Source organism: Centroberyx affinis, unplaced genomic scaffold, assembly GCF_046629955.1.
Source record: "Centroberyx affinis isolate AG114_WGS23_722 - 3 ecotype Tasmania unplaced genomic scaffold, CSIRO-AGI_Caff_v1 ptg000431l_1, whole genome shotgun sequence".
NCBI classification, from domain to species: Eukaryota; Metazoa; Chordata; class Actinopteri; order Beryciformes; family Berycidae; genus Centroberyx; species Centroberyx affinis.
In genome coordinates, this window is record NW_027279095.1 from 209422 (window position 1) to 226711 (window position 17290).

Genomic DNA, 17290 nt, shown 5'->3' on the forward strand with positions numbered 1-17290 from the left:
TGTTGTCGGATCACATAGAGTGAAACAACGACTCCGACGTTCGGAAGGACTTGATGCACAGCTACCAAATTAATGACATAAATAAAGTCTGTGCTCTCAACACATACAGTAGCTACTTGTACTTGTTTTTGCTAGATGTTACATTGAAAACATGATGCATTGTAGCCTAATGCTCAGGCCATCTGTAAAGAAAAGTTCGTTTTTATTATTTCATTTTTGGAGGCAGGCATTTTATTTATTTTTTTCACAGGACGTTTAGTGTTTATTTCACTTTTCTATGATGTCTCACACCTTGTTTTAGTTAACCTTGGTGCAGCAGAAAAGGTATGTGGTAAACTGCAAAATATACAGTGTCTTGAGGGATTAACCAAAGGAGTAATAAACGTATGCCATACTGACAGTAATGGCTCTCCCTAGTGGAAGCCTTGTGTTCTATATAGGAACAAGAGGAGTGAGACAGCAACTCAGTCAAATACAATAATTAAACAAATAAATAAAACTGGCCAATAACACAAGAATATAAACACTCAAAGACCTTGGTGGTGGCGCTCCTGGTTTGCCAGGCTGGGGTTTGATTCCCCGCAGCGTCCAAGCTTACCCTGTGAGAATATGATCTGGTTTGGTAACTGGAAGTCATTCATAAGCCCTAAGCAAGCAAGAGACACTATTACGACTCATTTAGAGGCTATAATTGCAAGGAATACATCTGAGATTGTGACTTCGGACTAGAAATTTGAGTTTCACCCATCACTATTAGAAGCCACATACTATTCTGTGCCTCATGAACTAGTCTGATACATCACCTTGTTTCTGTCCACATATCACTGCCATCAGATGACTGTATTTCTAAACTTTTATCATAGGATTTGAAGAGTTTTCAAGGGCCTTGGGTCATGAAACCTAGTTTATAAAGAACTATGTGAACATTGATAGAGTGCACAAGTAAAAAGATGAAAATGAACCAAAATTGGAGTTATGTTTTCTATTTTTCCTTTTCACAGCACCAGTGATATATAAACTATTTTGGGTTACACATTCACACGGATCAAGAAACAGACTGTAAAATGTAATCAACAAACATGATGAAAACATTCACTGTACAGCACACATTTACCCAGCATACATTAACCCATTATACAGACAAGTAGCAAAATGTGCCATTGTATACTTTTTACAATGCTTTGAATTTGCATTTTTCACATTAATGTAAGCAAAAACATCAGCCATTTCCACATCCGTCTGCAATTAAAACAAAGCAAACCATGTTCATGTACAAGAAAATCAATTCTGAAATAGTTCAAAGTCCAAGAAGAGAAAATCATTTGAAAAAGTTGAGTCTCTCATTTCTGAGTGACAGGGAATGAATTCTGGTCCATTAACTCGCCAACTCTCTCCTGGAGTATCTGAACCACCTCCGCCAGGATGAAGACATGCGTGTCATCAAGGTCCTGGATGATGAACTTCTTCCCCAGAGCCGATGTCTCGTCCAGGTAGAGGAGGAACTGTTTCATGGCAGGATCACTGTTGCATTGAGAAGGAGGAGGCAGGGGGGAAATAATATAAAATGCATGAAGTTCAGCACAAATGTGAGGAATAATTTATTTTTAAATCATAAAAAGTGTAATCCTTGGGGATTTATTGTTGTAAAATAACTTAGCATTACTACAGGCAGGGTGTCAAGTTAAATGCAAGTCTTTTAAAGACGTGATTAAATGTTAGGATTCAATATTAGACCTGTCTGCAGTTGAAATAAACATCAAGAAGAAACAAACCGCATACTTAGGATATAGGTCTGCATGACTTGATCAATTAATCAGCACACTAAGAAAACACTACATTTTTAGCTGTATAAAACTGAATGTTAAAATGTTAAAATTCACCATAATCAAGACCTTTTAAACAATTGAGTTTAGTTAAATGATTTATGATGGTTTAAGACCCTCAGGACTTGCAGACACTCCGTACTAGACCAAAAGATGATTGCCTCACACTGACCACTGAAAATTTCTGTCCTTTATCAATAAATGAAGAGACCAAAAATTGTATTCTACAGCTGAAACTTAAAGTTTATATTCATACACATGGCAACATTTTGGCCATTGTTTTTGTCTAGCCCACATATTTAATGTTGGGGGCGGTGGGCATGCCATCAGCCTATTGTTGACATAGACAACGTTGTGTTGTCTGTTCTGTGATAGTGTGGATTAAGTGTAAGCAGGTGCAGGTCTGAGCAGTGATGAGAGCGGCTGTGGAGGGGAGACTATAGACTATTGATTGTGGAGCCCGTCCTGGAGTTGTTGTGAGCCCAATTCAGTGAAACATCCGAGTGTGATGGAAGGAGCCCATTTGATTTCCCCTTGAAATGCCCAGGTCCCTACATCACTGCTCACCTTCATGTATAGCATCAGTTGTAGTTACAATCAAATCTTGTGCATTAAATGAAGAATTGCTTGATGGGATAACAACGACTTCTTGTGCAGGCAAGTTTGTCACTATCGGCCTTCCTTACCATTCAACAAGAACACCCTTGAGTACGTTGACCATGTTGATGGGTGGAGGAAAATTGGCAAAGATATGCAAAATACAGTGTCCAAGACCTGTAGCACAATGAAACAGATGCGTTACTTCCTGGGTCGAAAAACATGACGTGAAGTGGTAGTGATTCTAGGGAATAACGTTAGGTAAGGTTAGGACATTAGTGGAGTTAAAAAACAAAAACAAAGCAAAGACTAAAGAAACATTTAAGTTCGCGTAAGTCCTGCTCTTCCTTTTTTTCTTTAGAAAACATTTTCTTTCAAGCTGCGGTAGCTAACTAAGCTACCGTATCGGCGTTAGAAGAACACAGCTGTTAGCCTTTGATGAAGCTAATGCTAACTGAGCTAGCTTGTTGGTGCGAGTACACATGAGAAATAAAGCACCCCGGAGTTATTCTGGCAACTGCTGTGACTTCAGGAATAAAACACAAAACAAGTCAACCAGCAAATAAAAATCTAGCATTACATAACTGGATTAGAGCAAAGCACTTAAAGGGCGAGAGGTAGATTAATTTTCACCAACCTGGTAGTTGTTGCCAGAGAGGCTGCTACTAAAGCATTGTGGGATAGATGTTAGAGCGGGTATGGTGTGTGCCGAGGGACAGTCTCGTGTGTTTCAGTTTGTATCTGTATGCGTGTCCTCTGCTTAAGGGGACCATGTAGTCTTACATAGTTTATTGCAGATACCCTTAATCTTGTTTATAGTTTATAACCTGACCTACTCAGAAACAGGTAAACGTCATGCAGTAATTACTGTCAGTATGTCAATGATACAATAGGAGAATAGCCTGTATACTTCCAGATGTGCTACTGTCCTTGCAAATGCACAGACAGGGACAGCATGAAAGATAATGCATGACAGCATTGTGTGATATTGTAAATAATACATCTAGTTGATGCATCTATTGCAAAGCTGCTTTATTTGAGATGGACATTTTTGGCAATGCAATGCATAGAATATATCAACTCAAATAAAGCCTCTAATTTCATATATGAGCCATTGTCAGCATAGCTAGTAGAAACCTGGACTGCAAACAAATGGAGGTTAAAGAGCAAGATTAGTCTAGTTCAGTGAAAATAAATAAAGCAACCTGAACTAGATAATTTTCAGACAGGTGCATCTGAGGTAAGGCTCAGGAGAGAACACGGTATGGCACAAAATATGACTGTTATACAGTAGTTAGGATAACATACATGATATAGAAAAATAAAAGCTAAGTTTACACCACAGCGCCATTCAAAACTTCATACTGAGCAGTATGAGCTGCAAGACAGTTCAGTGCATCTTTGATAAAGTACAGTATGCTCATTATGTGTGAAATGTTAGCCTTGTAAGCCTAGGATCAAATGGGAAGGAAAGTGCTAGAAAAATAAAATCTTAAGTAGTCTTCCATCATCTCTATTTATCTGTAAACATATTAATGATGATCTTTAAAATTTTCAAATAAAATCCATCGATTAGATTTACTAGTGAGTGACCAATATGAGAGGATGACTAGGAGAATAAAAATAAGCACCCTGGGTTCTTTCATGATAACACCTTCTCATAGATGTCAATAAATACATAAAATAAATTTCTGTTTTCCTAAATACATTATCATCACATTTGTGGTTGTTCCTTTAAATGTGCAACAAGGAGAGGCAGTTATGTTTCTATTGGATTGGGGGGATTCATATGATGCCCTCCCCCACTTCAAGTATAGGTCCTGGGTCCTGTCACTGTGTTTGTGTTTGTGTGTGTCTCAGTGGCTGATGTAGCTCTGCAGAGCTTCCTGGATGAACTCGAGGCTGCGCTTGTACAGGAATGAGTCCTTCTTCTCTGGCTTGCAGATGTTGAGATGATCTACATTCACCTCGATGAGGTCCCCAATGCCGAGATCTGAAACGGGAGCAGGCTCAAGGTTAGAGCGAGAGGAATGGGGTTCGAAACAAGGGTTGAAAAGAGATAGAAAAAGACATAAGCAGTGATAAGTCAGATATAGCCTGCAAGGTCGATGCTCTTCTTGTCTGTGCATTCATATAAACTATACACAACAGTAGACATAGCTCATTTTGCATGTGCATTAGAGTTGCATACTTGCTGACTGTGTTGGTACCACCAGTATCTTGATCATGGGACCGATGTTTGTAGGAAGCGTCTCTGCAAAGCTCAACACCTTGAATTCCTTTTCTTTGGCCATGTTCAGGAAATTCTCATTCAGATCACGCAGTGCTGGTGAGTCTAAAACACATTGACAACAACAAACATTAGGCTACATATACAAATGAAGCAGCGCAAAACAAATCTAATAGTGCAGGTGCCAGTGGCATGATCACAGATATTAAACCATTTCACTGTCAATATTGAACTACACAAATGGACAAATCACTATCTAATAATAATTTCTTAAAAAAAATGATTTTAGTAAATTTTAATGTATGTGGGAGATGCGGTCGTCCAGCGAACAAGCGGAAAATAAAATAAAATCTATTCTTTGTAAGTTGACCTCAGAGTCACTGACCTTTACAGAGCTCTCTGACCTCTATGGAGGGGAAGAGGAGATATCTGACGCTGACAGAGTACTCAGCCATGAAGGTGCCATGGTGAGGAACACTGTAGAACACAATGCCCTTGGTGTTCTTCATGAGCTCATGCATATCTGGGTCCTCCGAGGCATCCAGTAGCATTTTCTTCACTAGTAATCCTGATGGAGAAAGTAGACACGAGAGGATGCATGGGGTTGAGTTTTCTGTGAGATGGGAATCTCTTATGTGAGGCTGAATGATTCCTTTTTCCTCTGCTGTATTTTTGATGTTTCTAGCATGTAACGCTGGATTCACACTTATTTTGTAATGCATTTGTGTCAGTGCTGTTTTTTCTACGTAAGGATCTCTTGGCTCAAATGTACTGAGATGAAGTATACATTTTCATTGCAACTCTGATTCACTGGTTTTTAAATCTTCACAGACAACTTGACTTAACAGAAAACTTGCAAAAGCAGGGATAAATATTTGTTTGAGTTTGCGCATGCATTACCAACACGAATAGAAAAAATCCAACACATGCAACACCTTCAATGCAACACAATGCATCTGCAATGGAAAGATGGAGAGCTAAAATATTCTTTTCCATATTCATTTGAATCGAATGAACTTTCCTCAGTAACTTATTCAACACGGCCTAAGCGATCAATTCAAACTCTCAATTTATTGATTGGCTTATTAATTACAAGTCTGGTAGTGGCAGGGGGTCCTCAAAGGTGCAGTTGTGAAGTTACAAAATCATTTGGCTAAATGTCCGATCAGTTGCTAGCATGCTAGAGACATGAAGTCTTGGTGGGAAAATGGAATTAACCCTTAAACTGAAACAGGGGCAAACAGGAACACTGAATTAGACCCATGTCAGCATTTGCTTTGATCACAAAGCAAATGCACTTTTAAAACATAACACAGGTACAATACAATTTTGAGAGAATATACTGTACCTCCCATGCTGTGTGCTACCCAGATCACAGGCCTCTCTCCAACTCCTGCCGACTTCAGCTTGTTCAGCAGCTCTCGACTCCTGTAGGCCAAGGACTTCCTGAAGAGACAAAAAACAAAGAATGAATCAACCGTTCCCTAATTAATGGCCACTGCGAATTTTCTAGGGATGCACAATTAATCGTGTATAATAATAATTAAGAATATATTAACTGCAGAATATTGGCACATCAACAATATTGAAACATTTCTCCAAGAATGCCAACGGTAGTTGAAAATAGTCAAGATGTTGATATTAGATGCAAAAGTACAGTAAAATAATGTTGCTCAAATTGGTAATCTTGATTAATAACTGTGATCTCAATATCCAACAAAATAATTGGGATTGTCATATTGATCATAATTCTGCAGCCTGAGAATATTCCAATTCTTCAAACATCAGCAACTGACAGATGAAGAAACTGTACACATTACTCACCTCTGATTCTCAGCAGGACACTTGGCCTTCCAGTCGCTCAGGTGACTGTCATACTCCACTGATAGTACTCTCAGATTTGGGCAATCGGCAGCCAACCACGACTGTCCCGGTGGGAGGGGATAGGTAAATGCAATAAACACAAAGCATATAATGAATGCTAACATAGAGAGATGGCATTAGGGAGTTGTCTGCTCCCAAAAAACCCAAAACAATATCCAAGCCAATATCTAATAACAAAGCAACAGTAAACGAGTCGTCCCCCACAAATGATGCAGCACCCGTCACGGCCAATGAGTAACAAAGATCTCACCTTGTTTTGACCTGTAATTGTAGCACCCCCCCCTTGAGTGAATGAGTGTCATTTTGAAAATGCTGGAGTGCGGGGGTGAGATGCATCATTTCCCCAAGTTTTGTCTGATCAATGGTGTCTGAGATGCAATGCATGACCCATGGACAAACAAATGAATGACGTTGAGATGTCTTACCTTTGGCCAGCACTCTGTGTAGTCCTCCCTGCTTCCTGCCTCCTTCTCTTCGTCTACGATATTGCAGTCTTTCTGTCGCCACGTCTTAAAGGCTGCCCCTAGGAGCCCATGGATGAACAGCACGTCTGCTTTGATTGGCTGGCTGGAAATGAGCACAAAGGGGAGTGTCAGTTTAACTTGAGAAAAATAAAGGAGACTCTTCTGCCAACTACTATGTCGAAGCTGACAACAGACTGTGACCTTTAATTATGCATGATGCTCATAAAGTGCATTAACAATATACCAATAGTATGTTCTGATCAAAAAGCTTTGCTTACTTGTCACGTGTCTGTGGGTGGAGAACATAGACTCCATCCTGGTATTTCTCCTTCACCGTCTCCCTGTCCAGATTGGCTAGAGCGCGAGCTGCATGAGACGCCTGCATGACATGAGGAGACTGCACCATCTCAGCCAGGACAGACACCCAGCCTGCAGGGCAACACAGCAGCATGTGGTTATTATAATGGTGAAAAAGTAAAAAAAAATGGCATGGCATTTAACATTTGACCAGTTGAAAGTAAAAAAGAAATTGCATGACATGTCCAAAACCTTTTAAATGAAATCTGCTCAGCCCAAATTAAATCCTGCTGTAAGATGTCTGTATCACCATGTTTCCCTCTGGCTTCCTGGCTGAGACCCACATAAAATTCAAAGTACTAAAGACTGTTTATCTTATCTTGTCATTTCAAAAGTGCATGAGCATGTAACACTCCACCACAGATGAATTTTGAATGATACAGGCCCAATTCAACAATGGATAGCCTATTACAGCTGAAATCCATAATAATAAACACTTATTTGATCATTCCTTTACTAATTTGTAGATTAAATCTGCACATAAGAAAATTGGATCTAAAGCCTAATTTCTTGTATTCATAAGTCCCCTACTGGATTTTCATTTAATTCCAGTTTTTACAGGATCCTAACTATAGCCAGTCTACATTAAACATAATACAGAATAATCTGTTGGGTTTGAGACTCACCAGACTGTACTATGGCCTGGTGAACACTCTCATTGAGTGCCAAGTTCCCTATGATGCGAACAATGTTCCTCTGAATCTTCTGGGAGTCTCTACGGAGTTGGTAGACCCTCTGGAGGAGCTGCAGACCCCCGCTGGCAACAATGTGGTCACAGTGACTCTGGACCTGCAGATGAGATAAAAGTGTTTCACTTTAGGTTCAAAAGCTTAATTCACCTTGTGTCACAGCGCAAATTTAGTAACATCTACAGTCTCCATAGGAGTTAATCCAACTCCCTGAGATGGTTGGTCAGAGATTGACTTCACCACATTAACTGACAATGAGATAATGGTTGCCTCTATTCAGAAAAATTATACTCATGGAACTACCCATGGCATCCTAAAATTCAAAGACTCGACTATCAATACTTGGAGGCAGAAAAGAGCCCCTAAGAACTTTAAACTTAATAATCTACATTAACTTAACTCAAACTCAATTTAAACAGAGGTTGCATTGTGTTTTGACTCTGCTTTTAATGGAATTACTTTCACCCATGTGGCGTGCTGTTGAATGTCATTTATATTGCATTTAATTGATCATTATGGTCAATGCATAAAAAGGAATTAGGCCAAATTAACACTAGACCAGATAATGTTAAGTGCATGATGGCAGTCATTACCTTGGAGTGCTGTACCAGCGCCTGCAGGCAGAAGGATTCCACTTTCTCGGAGGGAACAGTGGTGAGGCTCTGGGCGTAGGGCAGCCCATTGCCGCCGAAACACCACAGTCCACCCTGCAAGGTGGGAGAGCACAGCTGTCAGTGAGACGATTCAAAGATGTGAATTTTCAAGCTTTTTGGACATACAATCACATCCTTGCAGACTGTATGTATGAGAGCGTGAGCATGTTTATTACCCGCTGTGCTGCCAGGGACTGGCTGCTCTCTCTGAGGGCCAGTGAGGTGAAATACTGAACGCATTTGTCCACCTCAGACTGAGGCAGAGACGCCAGCAGCTGCCTCAGTCCATCCTCCACCGAGAAACCCTGTGAAGAAGACATTATCAATCTTAGTTACCATCTTTGATAACCAAATACCTAGCATAGGTAAAGGATCAATGGGCAATCTGTGTGATGGGTAGGTAGTGTTGATTGTGTCCACAGTGTGTTACTAGAAACAGAATTCAAGCCTGTGGTGCTGAGGATGAGTGAGGATTGAAAGTGATGAGAGAGACATATTATCCATACAAGAGACTATTGCATGGAGATACATACATCCCCCATCTCAGGCAGTGCAGGTGGGGACAGGAAGAAGCGCAGGTCTACCCGAGGAGTCCGGGCCAAGCCCACTGCCGTCCGCTGGTCTATCACCTGAGCTGCTGTCTGGTATTGGTAATCTGTATGATGGACAACAAGTATAAACCAATCCCAGTTCACTTCACTTGTAGTATATAAACCTAAAGTGAGATGCTACAATTTTTTTGTGTATTTTACCCTGCCAGTGGTGGTGGTTTGCAAGCTCCTGTACAGCCTGTAGTCTGACAGCTTTGGTGGCAGACCGCGTCCTCTTCAGCAGGACCCATAATGCCACCTCATGGGGATCGGCATCCACATGGCTGAAGTGCTCTGAGACATAAATACACACACAGAACTCTCCGTTTGGCTGAATGTTTATAATTAAGTGGAAAATGGTGACATAAATCTCCCTAAGAGCACTGTGAAATTGTAATCTAGCCTTGCCTAATTATTCTTCAACTACATCTACCACAATGGCCAGCTACCAGTATCTAGCACCTTAACAATACAGTCATGAAGTTGCAAACCTTGTTGACCTTGTGGTTGCAAACCTTGTGTCATCAACTTGGCAGCTATCAATTTTCAAAAGGTCAAAAGTGAAATTATTAGGAGAGTCTATACAAATATAATTTCATGAAAGATTTCACACATTACTACATAATTTCACAAATCTAGAGTGCATTTACAATAAAAGGCAGGAGTGATTAGTGCAGAGTTCATTCAAGGAGAACAACACAATAGAGGTTGTGTAATATTACAGTCACATGTGCATTCAACACATGAAGGCACAAACCATGTGACAATCAAACCCAGGATGTATTGGACAGGTGTTTCCTTTGGCCTAGTGTACACCGTCAACAGAAAATTGACCGTCTCCAACACAACTGCACAGCAGTGCTTTTTTAAGAATAAATATTTATGTTTCTATTCACATCAACAACTTCTGCTTTCCATTCCTAGCACAGAAGGGAAAGGAGGACTGTGGGTTTCAAACTGCACTCTGACTGGGACTTCCAGGTAAACTGGTGTAATGACTTTACACAACGTTCTTTCTTACCATCTAGTGGTCGCAGCAGAACCCTAGAGGAGATTTCCAGAAAACGTCTTGCTGCTTTATGAAGCTCCCTCCTCGTTTTGTGTGTGAGCCCTGGAACAGAAAATTTGAATTATATTTCTACAATGTTTTTGAGTTAAGAAACAGCACTTTGTTGCAAAAACAGTACTAAGATAACAAGAACTAGTCAATATTGGTTGGTAGTTGTTATCTCAATATAGCCTGGTGATTGTTTCCATTCAATGAGTGAGCCTTGACCAGTGGAAGTGAGATCAGTTAACAGACACACTCAAACATGTAGGCAGGAGTAGAGAAGGGAAGGAAGGAAAGACAGGAAGTAATGATGACAGACATCATGGAGCACCTGGACATGACAAACTCTGTAACACTTTCTGCTCATCCAGGAAACGGCTAAAGCCACTCAGCATTTTTACTTGACATCATCCACCTGGTCTAGCAAACTGTACTGTATGTGTGCATGAGCAGTAGGCTAAATCAAACTAGACCTATTCTTACAGTTTCAATCAATAGAAAGCTCACACAGAAACACACTAACATCAGGCAGGCTACCACCAGCTAATATTAGATATCACTAGGCTATCCCAGACATTCAGTGTTGACAGGTGAGGGCCTCTGTGGTGTTATTAGCAGACACGTGGTGTTTTCCACTCTCAGCCATAAAATCCAGGTGAATGACATCCAGTACCTGCAGCCAGGTTCTCCTGTTCATTAGAGGGAGTGGCTTTCAGATAGATGTAGGACTTGTACTTCTCCCGAAGAATTGCCTGAGTGTCAATCGTTACAGCCTTGTCCAAGGCCACCACCTCATAAGTGATAAACAGACAGCCGCTGTGGAAAGATTGTCATAAACAGTATTAGTAAGTTGGAAGTAGACAGACATCAGATTTGGCTATTCCTGAAACGAGGATGAACATTTGCATGATGTGACTAATGTAACTCACCCCAACACAACTGCACCAGTCACTTTAGCAATCTTCCCTAAATTTAGCAGAAGAAATTGATCTATATTAGACGAGGTAACAAAGGTTATACTCACAAAAAGCAACAAGGTCGAATTCATACAGTTGCAGTAATTAATTCTAGGAGACTGAAGAGCTGAGAGAGGTCAAGAAGAGCTGTATTTATAAGCTAATTTATGTCCCACAACTTACTTATATCCCTCCACGGAAGAACTCTCCTCACACCTGGCCCAGTTGTACTCAGTCTCCGACAGCGGATCATACGAAGAGCGGCAACAGACATCCTCCACCTACAGTCACCCAGGCAGCAAGTATGACATGACACCAATACCGGTTATATCGATATGAAGCCACGAGTTGTGTTTGTAAAGCTGAAAGCATTCAATCCCAGGTCCTTTCTCCCACGGGGAGCTCGAATCGAAAACTAAAGCTCACAGTTTAACTATATGTGGGCTACGTTAATCAAAGCACCAAGACAGTGTCAGCTATCTTCTTATCACAGGCCTAATCTGTGTCACTAGAAACTCAATACTGTCTCTGCTCAAACATCTGCCGGTCAGGCCAAGGGCAATCACCTTTGGTCATTGGAGATTACTAGGCTTACTATCATTTGCTAATGCTACGTCCCTATCTAGCGTTAACATAATATTACAGTCTGCCTACTGCACACTTTGCTAAACAGATGTAACGTTAAATCTGATATTTTGCTGGCCCTAAACCTTGGTTACATCAGTCTGACTGTCTGGCTAAACAGCAACAGAAACCACACTAACGACTGCGGTAACTTCCACTTTAGTGACAACAACCATCGGCAGCATTAAAGACGTTAGCTAGCTGGGCGCCGTGTACCAACTCACTTCATAGCACTGTTAGCTGCCGTTAACTTACAGTAAATAGTACAAACCGGCTGCGCCTGGCTACCTCAACTGTCAACACTAAAGCAAGGCTAGTAACATACCGTTAGCTAACTAACACTCATCAGCAAGCTAACATTAACCTTACAGTTAACTTGGCTAAGTCTTTCTGTTTTGCCACTAACTTACAAAGTGTACCAAGCTGGCTAACTAGCTTTATCTCGGGAGCGAGGCTTTAACTGCTGAACACTGAAATTACCTTATTTAGCGATTGAAAGGTGAGTTTTAAAGGGGTAGATTAACGACCTGCCTTGGCTACCGACCGACTGCAGTGCCTTGTAAATAAACACAAACTTGTCTCATAGATAATACGTCATCTACCGCAACTAACGCGTGACCACAGTAATACTCAGGCACACGTGTAATACAATTATTCTCATATTGTTCACGTTCACAAATTGTAATGTGTATTATCTGTTTTTGTTTTGACACATTGACGAGGGCTGGTCTTCCTTTCAGTGACACATAGCTGAGGGCTGGACGGTTTGTCTTCAGATTACAGTTCCTTCCTCAGGAAGCTGGTCAGGCAGAGGTAGGCTATATGCTTACACGTATGGTTGTGGTGGTTTGCTTTACATCAGATATGGGAACTGCTTTCTTTTGCCAAGGAGCAGCATGTCGGCTAGTTCATAGACGTTTGAGCTTGTTGTAAACCACAGCTTTTTATGGAAAACTCAGTGTTAGTGCTTTTGTTACTTTATTGTATTAATTTAAGAGCAGAGTTCAGTAAATTACAATCAAAACAGATAATCCAAACAAAATCCTTGACATCTCTCTCTCTCTCACACACACACTCACACACACACACACACACACACACACACACACACTTTGTAGGTTCCATTGAATGCCATAGGCCCACATACCTATCACAGCTGTAAAAACGTATTTTTGTGTCTACGATGCAACGTGCAAACAGAAAATTGAATTCAAAGCTGTCTACACCAGTTGCTTGCATATATCTCATTGACACATTTACAACTTATGAATTACAACTTGACACACAAACACTTGTCTGTCTGTACACATACTCTCTCTCTCTCTCTCTCTCTCTCTCTCTCTCTTGCATAGTCATTTAGATGGGGCAGGTGATCAGCAGGGGCAAAGCAGAAGATGACTGCACTTTTACCTGGTATCATAGATACCAGCATACAGAATGTATTTTTAGATTGTTGCTTCATCTAAACTAATCAAAGATTCTGTGCAAGCATACGTGGGTGTTTCCCACCACTACATACAGACTGCTAAATATTAAGAGGTATTCATTTCTGTTTATGAACAGCCATTGAGAATCGACTGGTTGCATTGCTAGCCTTGCTAGACGTGTCAAATTACTTATTCTTGATATTTTCCAGTCAGTATTCAGCGGTGACAGGCAAGTATGCTTATGTCAAAATTAAATATATACTCAAAGCAATACAAAACTCTTTGCTGGTTCAGATGCAACTGTGCTCTAACAACACCTTACATCAGTGTTCCTGTGTTGGGTGTCTCTAAGCCCGACTTTTCTTGTTCCTCCCACCTAGCCCCAGCTGCATGGTCATGTATATCAATACAAATTTAAATTTTTCCACCACAGTCCAGTATCATTCATAAATCCATTAAAAGCCCTGGTCTCATTCAGTCAGTCAGTCTCAGCACCCCCACTCCACTCAGGTGCAGGTTTCCTGATAAGCCCTGATAATGCTCTCGTAAGCTGGAGGAGGGGTGTGTGTGGCGTGGAAACCCCTCAGACTGCTGTTGCCCCAGAATGACTCGGGCCTGGACGGGGTGGTAGCCGTTTGGCCTGCTGTTTGAGCTGATCCGGCCGAGGTGGTCAGAGTCGGGGTTCGAGGCAGCGTCGTCTGGCTCCCCTCCTCTGCCTCCCTGGCGATTTGGCTGCACTGGAGGAGAGGGTGGAAGGTGGAGGCCCTGAAGCTGGATTTGCGCCCCAGCGGGTCGACCTGGTCTGGGGACGAGGCCTGCCGGTGGAAGCTGAAGGCGGCGCTGACCAAACTGTTGTTACTGCGCCGGTCGTAGCTGCTGTTGCGGTTGAAGCCCGGACGGGCGCGAGGGGAGGTGCGTGACTGTCGAGCGGGGCGGCGGGTGATGCTGGCAGAGCCTACTCTGCGGCGGGACATCCAGGTCAGGACCACGTAGACCAGGGCCCCCAAGACCAGGCCCACCGCCATGGACACACAGAAGGCTATAATTAGAGGAACTACGGAGAGGGAAAAATAAACACAAAAAGGAAGTTAATGATCTGTGCTGCGAAGAAGAGCTATAGCAGATTCCATACCATAATTTACCTACATGTGTCTGTTCCCTGTCAGTGGATAAAGTTTCTTCTATATGCTTCTTCTCTTTATTAGGTTTTAATAATAGGTCTTGGGCCCCATTCGCTTTCCACCATCACTATGAGGGATAAACACTCATAAAAACAGTTATGTACATGTAATGCATATAAATGCACTTTATCCCTAAGAACTGGTTTTCTCATTAAATCCAGCGGAGGGAAAGACTTTTAATTAAAATCTATGGCCTTGCCAAGTTTGCAGAAACCCTCCGTTAGAAACTAAATGGAGCATTGCCAGCAGTGTCTTGCAAGATGGTACCCCATGACAAAATAATAACAGGCCTTCCTCTGTCATGTTTACCAGAGCAAACAAACTGATTGCATCTCATTCCCACAAAATAGGGGATTGACTTTTTTTTTTCTCCCTGCTTCTCCCTGCCGTGGAAGCAGCAGTCACTACATGTGCGTGCTTGAGAGAAAAGAAAGAATGCAGCGGCTAAGACAAATCCCACTGGACTGCTGCCAGGGAAAACAAATCAATTTCCTTTCAATACATTTAAGCTTTATAAAGTGTGAACCTACTCTGCTACCACTCCACAATTCCATAGTTGTTGTTTTTTTTTTCAATTCCCTGACTGGGGAAGGGAAAAGCAGACATTGTCAGAGATCATCTGGAAATGACATTTGAGAAAAGTAAGGAAAAAACAGCAGTAAGAGAGCATATCATTACCTTATAGATTTGGAGTGGGTGTTATATCACTTTTAAAATTCACGGAAGTTTCTTAACATTTTCTAGTTCGCTTTAGTTTTCTTCAGAAGGGATTAAGTTCACAAATCTATTTCCGAGGTCATTAAAACCTCTAGAGAATGTCTGTGCCAGTCAGAGAGACCACATCAAGAAGAACAGCCAAAAGGCATCGGAAGTTAAAAAAAAACAAAAAAACTCACCAGCATCAAAAGACTGAAGTATTTCCAGAAAGAGGTTTGTGTTGTTCTCAGCCATGACTTTCTCTGCTCTGTGAGAGGAGAAGAAGAGAGATTTTTACTCATCCAATCTGTCCCTTAGTCCCTCTCCCTCTCTCCTCCTCTCTCTTTCTGTCAATTCCTGTCTGTCTCTTTTTTCTTTTGATGGATTTTCCTCTCTTTCTACCTCCCCTCTTTCCTATTCTCTCACTTTCTCCCTCTCTCCTCCCTTCCTCACTTTCTCTCTCTCTCTCCCTGTCAGAGAGAGACTCAGCCCAGAGGCACACAGGATTCCCCCTCCAAGGCTAACTCTGGCGGCTCTCTTGTTTATGGAAGCGGAAAACTTCACTGTCACGTTTCCTGCTTTTCTGCTTGAAATTAGCAACAGGGCTCGCTTATCTATCCAGGACAGAGATCCTGGAGGTGGGGAGACGGGGTGTTGCTGTAATCACTTCCTCTCCCATCATTTCCTTAAGGTTGATTAATGTGAAACAGTATCACCTCCCTCCCCCCCTCCCTCCCATAAGCCCCTGTCTTTCAGCTTTTGCCATAGGACAGTCCACTACCCTCTCAGATTTTTTCCCCCCGTTTGAAAATGATAAACATTTCAGTTTTTCTCATATTCTTTCCTTCCACCACAGAGACCACAGGCGACAGTTTCCCCATGCGCCGCACCAGCAGTTAGAACCCCGGGTCTGAAATAGATGTTGAAGGCAAAACCTCAGCTGGCACGGATTGGTGGCAAATAACCACTTTTACTAATAACTACTTGTAACGACGGATAAAATGATACTACTCCTTGCTTCATTTGTTAAAACGGCTCGTGAGCGTGTGGATATCTGAGTCTGTTCTGATTTCCAGCGTCTTTGTTAGTAAGCTCAGTCTTTCCACAGTGTCTGCCAGGTCAGCGGTGCCTGCATAGGACGTCTGGTCCTGTGTCGGCTGGAGAGATCCAGTAAAAACACTGGGCTTTGATAAGATAGAAAAGCAGCGTGGGCGCTCTTCTAATGAACCCCACGCTCCCACCATTTTTTCACTTTGAGGTTGTCTCTACCCCTGTCAACTCAGGATACAGTGGATTAAAGTGGAGGCTATTCATATGTTACTCATTCTTGATCCCACAACCGGCATTGTTTCGCACCAATCCGCTCCTGTTCAGTTCTGCAAGGTCATCAATGCAGGCACAAGGAAGGATGCAAGTATTCATATTGGAATGCAGCTGATGTGAGAACAGAGGAGTTTTGCTTCCTCGGCTTTTAATTTTACTTTCTAGCCAAATTGCACATCCAGAATTTATATAAACCAACCTTCATCTTAAACCTAATGGTAACCTCTATTGTAAGACCTCTCAGCCATAAATAGAGACACAAATTATTATTTTTTTTTATTATTGATTTTCAAAAATATAAAGATTTTTTACCAGAAAGTGAGAACCCTCTACTCCCAGCCTCCTCACTGGGCAGAGAGAGAGAGAGAGAGTGGCTGGGCCTAAGGTGGGACTTCCTTTAATTGTTGACTGTGCTGTAAAACCCATCCAAACGAACCAGCAAACACCCATTATACTGTCAAATGGTATGTGTGGCCATTGTGTCCCATTATATCACAGTGATTGTAGGGAGCTGGACCGGTTCACACAGGTGGAGGAGACATTCTTTAGAAGAATGTGTTTATGTTGCTGGAGCTGGTGGTAATCAGCATTGTTACAATGTCTTTGGGCAGAGTGATGGATAATTACAGTGTGTAGTCCTTAATATCTGTGATTTTATAAGGAAATTAACTTTTTCCAATGGAAGCTGCAATGAAAGGTAGATTATTGCTGTTTATTAACAGCAGATGAGTGAGAGATTTCCAGA

General features: G+C 41.7%; 3 protein-coding genes across 4 annotated transcripts; all 3 read right to left on the minus strand.

Annotated features, from left to right (window-relative positions):
• Positions 1 to 235: 235 nt before the first annotated feature.
• Positions 236 to 3109, minus strand: gtf2h5 (general transcription factor IIH, polypeptide 5). Its single transcript, XM_071516799.1, has 3 exons — positions 3058 to 3109; positions 2510 to 2597; positions 236 to 1521 (listed from the first exon to the last, which is right to left on the minus strand). Exons 2-3 carry the CDS (start codon positions 2542 to 2544, stop codon positions 1341 to 1343), a joined length of 216 nt encoding a protein of 71 aa, XP_071372900.1. The 5' UTR covers positions 2545 to 2597; positions 3058 to 3109; the 3' UTR covers positions 236 to 1340.
• Positions 3110 to 3465: 356 nt separating this feature from the next.
• Positions 3466 to 12526, minus strand: serac1 (serine active site containing 1). Its single transcript, XM_071516789.1, has 17 exons — positions 12399 to 12526; positions 11478 to 11575; positions 11268 to 11304; positions 11012 to 11154; positions 10309 to 10398; positions 9450 to 9581; positions 9231 to 9352; positions 8874 to 9002; positions 8638 to 8751; positions 7982 to 8144; positions 7277 to 7427; positions 6960 to 7101; positions 6475 to 6575; positions 5999 to 6096; positions 5036 to 5218; positions 4612 to 4755; positions 3466 to 4413 (listed from the first exon to the last, which is right to left on the minus strand). Exons 2-17 carry the CDS (start codon positions 11566 to 11568, stop codon positions 4277 to 4279), a joined length of 1977 nt encoding a protein of 658 aa, XP_071372890.1. The 5' UTR covers positions 11569 to 11575; positions 12399 to 12526; the 3' UTR covers positions 3466 to 4276.
• Positions 12527 to 12920: 394 nt separating this feature from the next.
• On the minus strand, positions 12921 to 15683 carry myct1a (myc target 1a). 2 transcript variants are annotated; one of them, XM_071516804.1, is made up of 2 exons: positions 15423 to 15683; positions 12921 to 14399 (listed from the first exon to the last, which is right to left on the minus strand). In XM_071516804.1, the coding sequence occupies exons 1-2, from the start codon at positions 15475 to 15477 to the stop codon at positions 13852 to 13854; spliced, it is 603 nt and encodes a 200-aa protein (XP_071372905.1). In that variant the 5' UTR covers positions 15478 to 15683; the 3' UTR covers positions 12921 to 13851. The 2 variants fall into 2 exon arrangements, with proteins under 2 accessions (XP_071372905.1, XP_071372906.1); XM_071516805.1 differs by lacking the exon at positions 15423 to 15683 and adding an exon at positions 15205 to 15403.
• Positions 15684 to 17290: the final 1607 nt, after the last annotated feature.